This window comes from Triplophysa dalaica, chromosome 10, assembly GCF_015846415.1.
Source record: "Triplophysa dalaica isolate WHDGS20190420 chromosome 10, ASM1584641v1, whole genome shotgun sequence".
Classification (NCBI taxonomy): domain Eukaryota; kingdom Metazoa; phylum Chordata; class Actinopteri; order Cypriniformes; family Nemacheilidae; genus Triplophysa; species Triplophysa dalaica.
The window spans coordinates 11,072,838-11,087,370 of NC_079551.1; the positions used below are offsets into that span (position 1 = coordinate 11,072,838).

At 38.3% G+C, this 14,533-nt stretch overlaps 1 protein-coding gene across 1 annotated transcript; it reads right to left on the minus strand.

The window, feature by feature from the left end:
• Positions 1-618: 618 nt before the first annotated feature.
• cdc34a (cell division cycle 34 homolog (S. cerevisiae) a) lies at positions 619-13,909 on the minus strand. Its single transcript, XM_056758888.1, has 5 exons — positions 13,319-13,909; positions 6,375-6,461; positions 3,837-3,934; positions 2,045-2,179; positions 619-1,845 (listed from the first exon to the last, which is right to left on the minus strand). The coding sequence occupies exons 1-5, from the start codon at positions 13,502-13,504 to the stop codon at positions 1,623-1,625; spliced, it is 729 nt and encodes a 242-aa protein (XP_056614866.1). The 5' UTR covers positions 13,505-13,909; the 3' UTR covers positions 619-1,622.
• Between the last annotated feature and the right edge of the window lie 624 nt (positions 13,910-14,533).

Consider the following 14,533-nt stretch of genomic DNA (forward strand, 5'->3'; position numbering starts at 1 on the left):
TAAATGTACAGAGTTGCACTCTTGAACATTAATGTATGTTTTTATCTACTGTTATAGCGGCGTATGAGTCTATAATATTGAGATTCATCTTTTACACTGAGAACATAGTCATTGTTGAAGCGGGGTCAAATACGCAGAAGATCCTAAAAAAGCAAAGACAACTTAATGGTTCAGGACAAACAGCCCTCACAAAACATAGATAAAGTAACCGTACATTGTTAAGAATAATGCTTATGCCAACTTTTGAACTGGCTTATTTTTATAATTATCGTTTTTATTTTGTGCCTGAGCCTTCATTTTCAATTTTTTTTTTACATTTTCATCATTTCAAGATTATGAAAGTTATATGTAAACTTGACCACAACTGTACATTCAGATTGATTTGGACACTTTGACATTGAGATGAATATTCAAGTATCCAAAGTACCAACCAAAATATGTCTTATATCCAACATTTTGTCGCTTATATTTGTGAAAACGCACTGCAGGAGTTAAATAAGTTTTTGTAGTTAAAGAACAGATTGAGAACTATAACGGTACAGTAAAGCAGACTAAATGGACTATGCTCTTTTCGGCTACTGTATTTCTTTAAATAGACAATTAAAAAAATCCAAGCAATCCCAATAAAGATCTTTATTCAGACTTTAAATAGATTTACAATGAATAACAAAAAAGAAAAGAAAAATACAAACAAGAGGGGAAAGTGACCCAAATTACCCCCAGTTTGCATATGAATTTGATGAGAGTCTGCTGGGGTCAAAGGGTCGGCCACAAACATACCGATCTCCCAAACGGAGTTCATTTTCCTGAGGAGATTAACGTTAGTCACTGCAAAGCTTAAAATGAAAAAGACAAGAGAACAAATCTAAAATATCCTAAACAAAAAGAGCAGCTAATTATAACATATACACAAATCTGCCTCAACCCTATAAAAATTGGACAAAACACACAGTTGTGAATAAAATGAAAGACTGAGTGGGAGGAAAGAGCTTTATGTAACTCATCAACCAAGCGTCTGGAGGAGAAAACGTTTATCCGAAAAGCTTCTTCAGAAACACAATCCTTGGCCGAAGACACGTCACACTTCGTTTTATAGAAAAAACAGTAGCCCTGAGAATGTGTATTAGCTACTTTATCCACCTTAGACACCAATATGGTTATTCACAGACATTGAAAACCTGAGATCAGGTGCCTTGGAGAGGCAAGTTGTTTCTAAATAAAGACTGATGGACTGAACTGCACTATAGCATTAATCGGTTGAACCCGATCCTGCCCCCCTAAATGAGACTAAACAAAATAAGAAAAACAAACCCTCAAAAATATCTGAGGGCTGACTGCCATATTTAGTTCAAGCTCAAACAGAAGAACAGGAAAAGGAACATTTCGCCGAAAAATCAATAAGCTCCGCAAATTCATCTCCGAAAGCCTCATATCACAAAATCTCGAGTCAGCGCAACGCTGTCTGCTCAGTCAGTGATCTTAGGTAAAAAGATCCTCAGATGTCTGAGACGGAAACCAAAAATAACCAGAAAATATTCCTCTTGAATTGAAGATTTAAAAGCAACTACACCACAAGGTCAAGAAACAAAGGGGGTGAAAAGTTCAGGTTTGGACAGTTCGGATCAGGATTCTTCCGTCCCGGAGTCATCTTCATCATAGCAACGGTCCTCACCTTCATCCTCTTCATCATCCAAGTCATCATCATCATAATCATCATAGTCGTCGTAGAAAAGGGTACATTCGTCAGCAGGTGGGGCACGGGTACGAACGCAATATTCTGCCAGCGTGGTGGGCACCTTGACACCATCCCGCTCAGCGTCTGCTTTGGTGCCTTGTACTTGCTTCCTGTGCATGGAGATCATGAGCACAACCATCAAAACACCATCATGAAGGACGCATGCAGTATTTGATTTAAAGTGATTTATTTTGAAAAATCGCAAAGAATTTCTGGACAATGAATTAAAAGGTGATTTTCGATTTTTCTAGATCACAAACTCTTTTAATTTGCATAAAAATACAAAAGAATGACAACCGTGTCTCTAACCTGATAATCTCTGCGTACTCTCGATCTTTCCCTTTACTGTCTCTCCATTTGCGATACATGACCGAGGCGTCCACGTTAGCTGGCGAAAACGTGTTAGGCTCGTTCAGCAGCGAGATAACGCTCAACAAAATAGTCCTGAAAGGAAAGTCATCACAGATTAAACTGATTATTTTTAACTAATTACCATCATCATCTTCATTATTGATCTCATACTGCCGGGGGAGAGAGCATGCAAACTAGGGATGCAACAATACAGCTTGCCCACGCCTTAATACGTTTATCGTTTTTTACCCACAGTTTTCGGCTCAGTTGTGATGGCTTGGCACATTAAAGTGTTTTTTCATTATTCTATGCTTATGTGATAAGAAGTAATGATTTGCCAGTAAAATAAGTTTCTTAAAGAGGTTTTGAGTTTTTGGGGGTTTTCAGATTATTTAAAATAGCGTAATGCAAACTTGCGATTGCATTAATGGAAGTAAACATTGTGCATTGGATGTCTTACACTTCAAACACAAGCCCTCAATGGGCAAGGCCAAAGATAATATATATTAACAAGGCGCGCCACTGCCATTACAATAAATTGGAAAAAATGCAATGCAGCTGGCACACTTGCTATGACATAATAAACTGTCCGAAAGGCCACCAAATGGCATAACTTTTGTTAAACAGACTTTGGCATGGTGATGTAGACGCTCTATTGCATGTGCTGGGTGAGAGCAATGAAAACAAGCTGATTTTGCATGCAGTGTAAAACAGACGAAGTACATTCTTGATCTGCCAAATTCAGACATTATTACGTTGGTACAACGTGCATACAATAAAGCCGCCAGTCCTGCCCGAGTCTGTTCGTCAGCATTATACTTAAGAGCACATTGCTTCTAGTGTTGAAGGCAGCCTCGCTCCAACGCTCCACCACCACTCGTCGTTAAATATTTACACGTGGGGATGCGTTCATCCATCTCAGCGCAAAAACAAACACAGACAGTGCCAGTTCAGAGAGTAATTAAAGGGATAATTCAGCCAGAAACTCAAATTTGCCGTTTATTTTACTCACCCTCAGGCCATCCGAACTGGAGGTGACATTTTTTCTTGAGTAGAACCATAAAGAAGATTGTTTGGTAAATCCGCAGCCCTCTCGGCTTCATATAACAGGAGACTATGGGGTCCACCTGTCTAAGAGTTCCTAAAGCACATAATTCCAAATTGCGGCTCCCGGCAACATGTTGACACTTTGTGAAGCAAATCGTTTGCCATTTTCATAAAACTGAAGGTAATTTTTTAATAACATTAATATAATATCAGGCTCTGCACACAACCTTCTTGTAGTATTTGGTGGCGGAAGGCATACCAGCGCCTGGTACGTATAGCGCCACCTGCACAAAGGGAGTGTTGAGGCTGTACAGTATGGCTCATGTTATTAAAAATGACATTCAAATTAATGAAAATATCAAACGAGTCACTTCACTAAAGTCAACATGTAGCAAGGAGCACATTTTTTGCTTTAGAAACTCTCAGAAAGGCAGACCCAATATACTATAATTGTATGAGGCAGAGAAGGCTGCGGATTCACCCAACAATCTTCTTTACGGTTCTACTCAAGAAAATAATGTCACCTACATCTCGGATGGCCTGAGGGTGAGTAAATAAACGGCCAATTGGAGTATTTGAACTATCCCTTTAAGCGCACAGAAATAATTTAAACTCAAAACTGCAATTCACTTAAGCATATTGAACCGTGGAGTTCGTATCGAACGGCTCAATATTATATTCGTATTAGAAAAATGTGTTGTACCTGACGTTCTGTGTGGGGTTCCACCTTTCTGATGGCAGTTCTCCACTCTGTGGATCATCTATCGGTGGGTGCAGTATGGAAATACACACATCTCCATTCTGAAGAACAATTAATAGTTAAATATTTATCACTCTTAATTATTCCATTATACCAGGCATGTCATTATTTAATAAACAATTAAAATAACTCATTTTTTTCATTCTATTCAACCTGAATAGCACTACATATTAGTGCGTTTATTTCTTCATGACGGCATGACATTTTTCTTGTGAACAGCGGTTCACATGAAAATACGTTGAGATACAGAAAAGAATATGACCATTTTACCTTCGTTTCATCCGGACTAAATTTGTTAGTTTAATTAATCTGACAAGATAAAACAGTAACACTTAACGATACACTTATATTCGTTAATATTAGTTAATGCATTAGCTAACATGAACTAACAATGGACAATACGTCTGTAGCAAACTCTAATCTTACTATATCTTCATTTCAGAATTTATGAATACATTTTAAGATCAAATATTGTACCTTAATATTAGTTAATGCACATTGAAAAAACATTTGCTCGCTGTTAGTTTATGTTAGCAAATGCATTTGGGTCAAAGACGTTAAGATGTCCCGATCAATTTTCTTTACAAAAGTGATTCTATGTCCATAGAAATCACATTAAATGCAAGTAACTTTATGGTTTTAACTTAGTTTTTGAAGAATAAATTTCAAAATTTGCTTGTCATGTTAAAGTGTAACACAATATTTATGTAAATTCAAACAACATGCTTATTCTGACTTGACCATAATAAATGAGAATAAGTGAGCAAATAATATTTATTGTGCTTTAAATGAGTAAAAAACCTAGGATAGTTGCAAATTGTAAAGAAAATTACAACCAATTAGCATTTGGGGTGAAAGTTATTAGTCTTTTGATATGTAATAAATTGATTTTTGTGGTAAATATGCCTGACAAGATTGTTACACTGAATCACATTTTAGTGGGCGTCTTCTGTAAAACAGGGAAAAAAATTATCATATTTCTTTTTATAAAAAAAAATGTAATGAAATAGGTTGTTAGCAATAACGTGGTTTTTAGGACCGTGTGGCGCGTTTTCCTCCATAGGAATTCCCCATCACAAAATCAAAGTACCCTTGTTTAATGACCTGATCAACGATCATGTAAATCAACATTTTTGTCAAACATTACTTGTAATAAGCACTAGCTTCCGTTAAGAGACCGGGATCTTTTAAATGGATATAGTGGAAAACCTCGCCTCAAGCGTTTCTTCCCCATAGAAATCAATTATAAGGAAACAGCTTAACGTACCAAAACAAGAACCATGGAAAACCAAAATACATTTGTTTATCACTGATATTAAACCTAAGCATTATAACAGAAATGTTTTATGTTCTCAGTTTATCGCTACCTTGAGCCACGTTATGTGTTTTTTCTATAATGATAAACAAGCTTAAAGCGGTGCTGCAATGATGTTTCATGCATTCTGACTTGTCTACAATAATAAACGTGCATTAACATGGTCAACTTGTCAAAAACGAGTTGGCCCTATTAAGTTGTATTTCTGTGCTCGATACACTCCCCCAGCGATCGTACAGGTTCAGGATTTTTTTTGCGGTGAGTGAAACTGATGTCTGTGTTTTGTTGACAATGTGCTTTAGTTCAGCCTACCCCTCCCCCCTGCATGCGCCATATGATTTTGTAAGTAATCATACAGCTGTATCTTTTATTAATGTGATCAAACTAAATACTCTTTGAAGATACAAATTATGCAATACTACAAATTGGGTACACAAGGTTATTATGAGATTTATAGAAACCCTGTGTGTTACACCCGCTTTTACACGAGACTTGTTCTTTTAACAGTGGCTAGTGTTTATTACAGTTAAGGTATAATAGAAATGTGGTTTTACGTGGTCGTTGTTTCGGTACTTTAAGCCGTTTCATTATAATGGACTTCTATGGGGGGAAATGCATAACGCATGATTTTTCACTTTATCCGTTTAATCAGGACTCGATCTTTGCAGCTAGTGTTCATGACAAGTTTCTGGAGCAGTAAATTTGAGCTCACCTGGTCATTGTGCAGGTACTTTAAACCACCTTAAGCGTTTAAGAAAGTCATCCGGCTCATCCCAACCGTAGATTTAGGTTTACAAGCCACTTATATCTCCATTTCTCAGTCAATACTCGCATTTTCGTCCTTCATGAACATCAACTTTTGCTACACAATAAGAACACCTTTCATGGTTTGATCGATTTAAGAGTCAAAAACGACACTAAACACAGGTATTTGGAGTTTGTTATAGTGGATTCCTATGGAGAAAATCACTTGCTGCCCTCAATCGGCACGGTGACATCATTTGTAAAGTAAACAACCTATTAACTCGGAAACGTAATTAAAAGCAATATTACACTTAAACATTTTTTTGTCTTTGGCCCATTTACTAATGTTACACCTCATATTGTAAAGTGTTACTGATAAAACTCATAATGCAGAAGAGACATTAATATAACAGGAATGCTACCTCATAGATGTTGGGGTGCCACATCTTGGTGAGGAATCTGAAGGCAGGGGGCGAGTATGGGTAGTCAACTGGGAACTGCATGCGGGCCTAGAAAAAACATTCATCAAGTTTAGAGATTAAAAGCACTTTGCCAGGAATTGTGCAAGCTTAAATATCGAGTTCATATATGGAGCAAATAAACTTTCACTGAACGGAAACCGAAAACCAAAATCCCTGAGATAATTTCCCTTTTTACATAAATGCTTATCAAAACACACTAAAAACAAAAAATATATACAGATACAACTGCACATGTAATTATCTATTCTTGCATTTATTTTATGTATACTTAGTTGGTTGCATAAATCAACAAATTTACACATATTTCAAAAGCTTCAGTGTGTATTTGAAAGGCATAAAAACGATACATTAAGTGATTTTTGGAACAGGCTGATTATTCGCCTTTCATTTGCATTCTCCATTTGAAACATATGTAGAAAAATGCGCATGCATACATTTTCAACATGCACTAATAAATTCTGCTAAAATATGCATGTGTGATTACATTTACATGCAGAAACAAGTATCCAAGTTATTTGAATCATCTACTATTTACTGCACACTTTTCCCAAAGGTCTCAACTATACTTATATAGTATGCTATACTAAAGCAGCCACCACCAGTGTGTCCTTGAGATAGACACTTTACTCCATGTTGCTCCAGGGGGATTGTCCCTGTAATAAGTGCACTGTAAGTCGCTTTGGATAAAAGCGTCTGCCAAATAACTAAATTATTATTATTATTATTATTATTAAATTATTAACTATAGAGTTGAACCTTCAGGAACGCTGCCGAAACTCATGAGGCCCTGCATAAACAAAATAAGAAGTGGGCCTCTACTCCCATAAACCCAACAGTGTAAAAATATGTTTAGTTGCCAGTTAACCGCCCCTTTTAAAGGCCCTGTGAACCTGAATGATGTGAAATGCTGGTTCGATGTTTAATGGAACCATGTCTGTAACATCCCTATGCCTGAATACATGTTGCATGTATGGACATTCAACATGCAAGCACACTCAAGTCCTTCACAATCTGTGGCAAGCAGAGCCTGGTGCCTTTCACTACAGCGGGTGGTGGGCAACAACCATACAGACAAACAGAGCCCTCCGCAACCCCCACACTTGCTGATATGGCACGGTCAGCTGTCGTGTGCTTCAAAGAGATAACTCTTTGGGGAAGGGTAGGGAGGACAAAACCAGAAAGCAAACACGCACACATACATACAGTGGCACCTGTACATATCAAGTGATACTCAATTCCTGAAATCCAAGAACTGCGGTGCTACTTTCAGGCAAGCAAATCTATTAAACCTCAAGTAGGAATCCATGTAAGAAGGGTTACATTTCACCAGGCCAGCTTGCAGAAGCTCTTCGACACCAATGTGCATGACCCGACACACAAGAGTTCCTGTGGGCGTCACTCTCTACCTGTACTACCTTAAAGAGACAGTTCACCTAAAAATGAAAATTAATGTCATTCCACACATGTATGTCTTTCTTTCTCCAGAACACAAAAATATATTTGCTAGAATGATGGTAACCAAACAACACTGGCCCCCTTTGACTTCCATTGTATGGACACAAAAACAAATCCATATCTTGATATAACTTCTTTGTCATATACAGGTATTTAATGACCGTTTTTCCATCTCTATATAGGAAGTGGTTGTTCACTGCCTTTGGCTGGTGTTTATTTGGCGGGCGTTTACAATTTACAATTCCTAACTAGCAACTCTATTGGCAGGGAAAGGGTGTCAAGTTGCATAGATTATTGTTCTTGAAACAGCTGGAAAATATGACTCATCTGTACATATTAAACACGAGTAACCATTTCGGGATTTCGCCGATACTTTATTTGTTTTGAGGCCAAAGCAAAATGACGTTGAAAGCCTCCTGGAATAAACATATACATTTTTGCTCAATCCTATCTTGGAGCGGGACCTTAAAAAAAAATTCTCTCTTCTAAATTCCCATTTGACAGGAAAAGATGAAGAGACTCCCATGGAAACTGGGCTGGTAAGGGAAATAAACCAGGTCACCGCTGTTGGAACTCCTTGAACACACCGGTGTGTTCTCTCACAATTCTTTACTTCAGCCTCCTCGTCGTCCTTGTTCCTATCTATCCTTGCTGAAACATTAGATAGGATGAGGGAGGGCCAAGTCCTTGAGGGGAAGCATTTTGTTGGAGAGACTGTCCCTGACACGCACTAAACCGCATTTTATAATCAGTCTCAAGTACAAAGGCCAAAAGGGAGAAAGTTGTTCTGTTAATACCAACCATTGCATCAGTTGATACCAAAAGCTTGTTAAGAATGAACAGGGGTCTCCTTGATGCTGGAAATTAGCCTTAATTAGAAGGGCATCAAGAACTATATTTACATTTAGCAGACGCTTTTATCCAAAGCTTCTTACAGGTGGGGTAAGCAATGGAAGCAATTGGGACAGAACTAGAGCACCTGTCAAAGAGCACTTGCCTAAACAAGGCCTTATGGTAAATAATGACAGAATTTTCATTTTTGGTGTAACTATCCCTATAAGTTTCCTTCTTCTGAAATAGACAGTATTTTGAAGAACATAACAAAACTTAACTACTTTTATTTCCATTGTATGGACAAAACCACAGACATTTCTTCAGAATATATTTTGATATACATAACACAAAGGAAACCATTTGTAGGTTTTGAACGACATGAGGGTGAATAAATCATGACAGCATTTTTACTTTAGAACTATCAATTTAACATCAACCAATGTCAATAATTGTTGTATTACAGGGTTGTCATGATGGCAAAATGTTAGTCGCCCAATTTTCACGGTTTATAGCAGATTACTGCAAAAAACAATAGTAATCAAGTAAACATTATTATTATTATTTTAAATTCTTAGCAATTACCAAGTTACTATTAAACGAATTAGGGATGTCCCGAGCCGATCGTAAACGAAGCTTGACAACAAACCTAATGACATGGATGAGAAGTATATAAGCGGCTGTGAGCTAACAAGACAGCGATGCCGTTTTCCCTTTATTTCAAAGTGAAAGTTCATAGATATATACGAGAGTACCACAGCGAACATGCAGTATTGTGTCCAGTGTTTTAGTTTTGAGGTGGTGTCAAATGAAGCTCTGTTATTCTGTCTCATGAGGACTAACTCCTGTCCAGCTGCAATAAAAGCATGAACTATACTTCATTGTTAAGGAGGGCCATTTTATTGTTTAATCTAATCCTTCTATTTGTATTCGCTGAAAAGACCAAAGGATAGGGCACACACTCCGACATTTTTTGTATGCGTTTTTCGTATTTGAGGATTGTTTGCGGTGTCACTGAATTATTAAAACGCTGCTTATGGATCCAAAAAAATGCAGAAAATCAAACACCGTTATATTTTATGTAGGATGGAAATAATGAAGGCAGAGTGTAAATGTGACGGACAAAGCATGAGGTTGTATTTATTTTTTAACATGCAGACATGTATTCATAGCTCATATGCAGAGCGAAAACAGGAAGTGCGAAGTATGGACGTGAAGCTAAGAAAGAGTTTGCACTAAAAGAGGAGCTCAAATTCTCGTAAAGATATGAGAGTTAATGTTTAGTTTCACTTTCGTTTGAATTAATTTGTTTAGTATTTGTTGATAGTCATAATAATTATAACACCTCTACATTAAGTTTGACAAAGTCTTTAATTTTATAAATTCGTTAGATGTTATGTGCACAAATTGTTTAATAAGATTTCTTGCCTGTTATATGCATCCTGTCATGAACGGAGCATCCCATGCGCAGATCGCGTCCACTTGTACAGAACACACCGCATTGCTGCCCGTTTAAATGCAGTATAAAAGAAAATAGTGTATTATGTTATGTATAGATTTCTTTAAACCGCATTTTTCTGTTTTCTTTCTGCAGTGCGAGTCATAAGCGGATACAGTTATATGGTTCTGTGAGAAGAGAAGGTTGAAACGTTCAGGATAGAGTGATTGACAGCATGATCACCCAACAATAGACTATATACAGTTTAGGTATAACATGATATGATTAATTAATTTATCTAATGTCACCATTATGTTAAAAAAAATATTGTAGGTATATTTAAGGAGCCTGTTTGATTTTGGGTACATTTTACTTTTTGTGTTTCTGAGAATCTAAACCACTCGCAGCTACTATCACTTGTAGCCAAGGGTGTAACTTTGGTTTGAGAAGTGGGGAGACACAAAATGGGGGAAAATGTTTTTGATTTGAATCCCATCACAAATTTAAAATACCTTTGTATTGCGTTGTTTTTGACTGAACACAGGAAGACTCTCTGTGTCCTGCTCAGTCCTAGTACGTCTCTGTGGTGACAGCGTGTGGTTAAAATAACGTAGCAAACTAATTTGAAAGTGAGGGGGACACGAACAGGATTTTGAAAAGTGAGGGGTACATGGACCCCCTTATGTCCCCCCAAAAAACAGCGGTGGATGGTGTTATAGTTATATCTTCATTTGTATCGCTATCGCAACAAACACCCGAAAATATTGTGATAGAGTTTAAGGGCCATATCTCCCATCGCTATATTTAAATAATTACCATGTGACTTTCATAAGCCGCTTGTCCTGCGAATGCATTAAAAACTGTTTCCGTTGCAGTTTTGCAAAATATTCCATTATGGAATTGCCTGTAACATGTGATCGTAACAATATTTATTCTAAGAATGGGAGTTTTTGCGAAGCTGCCATGTGTCCATTGGGCGTATTTTTAATTTGCTCAATTTAAAAGGTTAATGGAACACAGTTAGTGAACAATCTACTGACTGGACACAGATTCGATAATTAAAAACACATGCGACTAAAACTGAAAAAATACTTTTCATTCCAAAACAAACAATCTAAAACTCATCAAAGGGGTTAAATTGAGTTTCTGTGGATTGAGGCAGCGCTGACTCACTTCTCCAAACACATTCTAGGTTAGGGTGTCAGTCTCTCATTTCCCAGTGATACTCTGTCAGCCTCCGGAGGGGAGGGGGTAACATGACTCGAGCTAAGTCAAGCCCAGCCAAGCCCAGCACTCATCACCTGCCAAGAGCCTGGGCGTGTGCCTGCATCGGTGGAACTACTGGATGATCAGGGGCAAACCTTGCACCTGTCAGCTCAATGCCATGAGTGAGAACTTGAATCTAGCTTTAAGAGATCCCACTCATGACAACTTGATGATGACTGTGCCAAATCTCCTTTAACTTACGGAAGAAAAAGACAGAAGGAACAGGTATGACTAAATACTCGTATCACGAGTCATGAATCATTTTCTATCAGCGGGTAATCACAATAGTTTTTTAACTGCCCAGCCCTTAGATTTCAGTTTCGGTGTTTCAAGTAGAACACGGGTTTGATTCTCTGGAGACGCGGAGCTGGTTTTCCGAAATACATTCTGGATAAAAGTGTACTTGTACAAAGAAAAAGGGAAACCTCTGTTTTGACTGCGTTACTAAATGTGCGGAAGATACGGTTACTCATCTCTTCCTGTTGGAAAGGATGCTGAGAATGTGGCCGGGTGACCTGCTTCCTCCCTCCTCACCAACACACAGACAAGGCTTTCCGCATCAACACATGCACACAAAGTATTTCGTTCCTCAGTAGAATTTGTTCACAGCTCACCAGAGACAATCGACAACAAGAAGACCCTACTGGACAAACGGGGACCTTCTTTTTAAGAGTCCAACACCAGAGTATCAAGACTCATTGTTAAGGTTTAGATTGAACTATAGCAGGTCACATTTGCTTTTTGTCCAACCAGGCTACAACAAACTGTTACTCTGTATCCAAAGAACCCAGCATGTTGGTGGCCACTTGCTAAAGGCATTTCTGTGTGCAGTAGTTGGTTGGCCAGCATTCAAGCCAATAACAAAAAGACATAGCAATGCAGCCAGGCTAAATATAACTGCTATTGTTGCGTTCCAACAGTGTGACTTTGGACAGTTGACAAAGCAGTAAAATCACATTCACATACAAAAAAAAGTCTCCAGTGTTACTCGGGACTAGATTAAACACATAGGTTTCAAAACCAAGGGATAGTTGGCCCCCAAATAGACCTAATGTCTTTTCAGACCTTTGTAGAACACAAACGTTGAAGAACGTTGGTTACCAAAACAACATTGGCCCCCATTGTCATTGACCTCCATTGTATGGACAAGACCACAGAGACATTTCTCAAAACATCTTTTGTGTTCCACACAAGAAAGAGTCAAAGACATGTTTTGAACCACAAGACTGTAAACATATGACAATTTTGGGGTGAACGATGCCTTTGAAACTTTTTAGAGAGTGTGGTCAACTAAGAGGTTTCGTTAAGTTCAGTATTTTAGCTCTAAATTGGAGTTTGTACTAGTAATTATGCACATTAAGTAATGGACAAACCACAGGCACACTTGAAAAACAGGAAATCTCTTGTAAAATAGTAGAGTATAGTTATCACTAATATGTTAATATAAGAAGTTAGGCTAACTGGCTTGGATTTTGGAATACATTTTTTTGACAAATAAGGGTCGATAAGGCAATCTTGTAAAGCTCTCATTAAAACAACACGCTAAATTGCATGGAAACTGTAAAACATACGATAAATATGCTGATGGGGATAAAAGTAGAGCAAGATGAGAAACAAAAGAGTAGTTCCTTCATCTAGTACAGACCAAATGTTTGACAAATGGAGAACGCCGAACGTGCACGACACATTTAATACGTCAAGGTTCTATTTTTACTCGCGTCATAAACAACTAACGAAACAACGATCCGCCCTCGTTTTCGAATGTTCGATTATGACGCGGTTTAACGGCAGGAATAATTGCGAATTTTACCTCAAAGTTCAAAAGTGACGACAAAAAAAAGTGAGACTGACGTCGAGAGACCACTAGCTTGAATGTTAGCAAATGTTCACTCACCTTAAAATACCCCCCCTCGTAATGAGTGTTGGGAGGTCCAAAAATCGCAACTTCCCAAATGTACAAGTCCGACTCGTCGACTAAAGTTATTTTAAAGCCTTCCACCGGCTCGTCCTGCAGACCTTTCAGCTCCAACATTAACGCTTTTTGAGAACTCGCAACATGATGCGGTCCACGCTGAGCCATGTTACCCCAAACAAGCGACCAGCCGGGCTTGTTCGACACTCGGGCTTTAAGAAGAAGCCGCAAATCTCCCCGCAAACAACTTTCGTGGGCTAGAAAACACGCTCGAGCTGCCAGCTATTGCGTTCAATAGCCAAACAAGCTAAACTCGTCCACGATGAGCCAACAAACCCGATCAATCACTCGGTGACGATATACGATTAACGAGTACGAGCTTCTCTCGATGATTACTCGTTGACGTAACGTTAGCAGTCGTTCGAAGCTCCACCACGTGCCCTCGATCTAAAGACATTAAACGTGTTTTAAATTAAGCGATGGTAAACATATCCAATACATGGCAGCTTGCTCGAGGTATCTAGCTCGCTCTCCCTCCCCCAGCCGTCACACTATAGGACACTTCGCCAGCAGCTGTAGTTCACGTCCCTCCTAATACGCTTCCAGCAACCAATAGGAAGCATCGTTACACTAGTCCTGTACAAAGTTGCTCAATCCGACGAGTAAAAACACAAACAATACCGTCAACATGACCATGCTTTCGCAATACAAACGACTAAATCGAGTTTTATTTTACACGGCATACATGAGAATATAGCACGCCGTATTGACAATTATCCCTTACGGATATTAAACACCCTACAATGGTCTCACTGTGGCTGTCACAATGTTGAATTTACACAAAAGTCACTGTCGATACATTTCAACATGTATGTTTTTCAATATTCTTTAAATTAACCTTGAATTTTATTTTGTGGTTTCTCGTTTTTTGGTCAATGAATCACACTCACAATATAAATTGGTAGAGTAGAGGTTGTGATCGATACACTTTAAAATAAAAAAAAGAATAGGATTCGAAAGGACAGACAGGACACCAGCCAATGAATAAGGGTGTTGTCTAGCGAAACGGTAAGTCATTCCCCCACCCCCCCAAAAAATATGTCTTTCACTGCCTGGAGTGGGTTGTTGCTAGAAGGGATACACCTACGGCACTGAAGTGGTGCAAAATATCGCCATATAATTATAATAAATTACATT

What these genes read in the sequence shown, in the direction of transcription:
- cdc34a (XM_056758888.1), bottom strand. Translation starts at nt 13,504, where the DNA reads ATGGCTCAGCGTGGACCGCATCATGTTGCGAGTTCTCAAAAAGCGTTA. An exon ending in GGCACCCCAACATCTATGAG is followed by an intron (nt 3,935 to 6,374) that starts GTAGCATTCCTG and finishes ATTGTTCTTCAG; the next exon opens with AATGGAGATGTGTGTATTTC. An exon ending in GAGTACGCAGAGATTATCAG is followed by an intron (nt 1,846 to 2,044) that starts GTTAGAGACACG and finishes CTCCATGCACAG; the next exon opens with GAAGCAAGTACAAGGCACCA.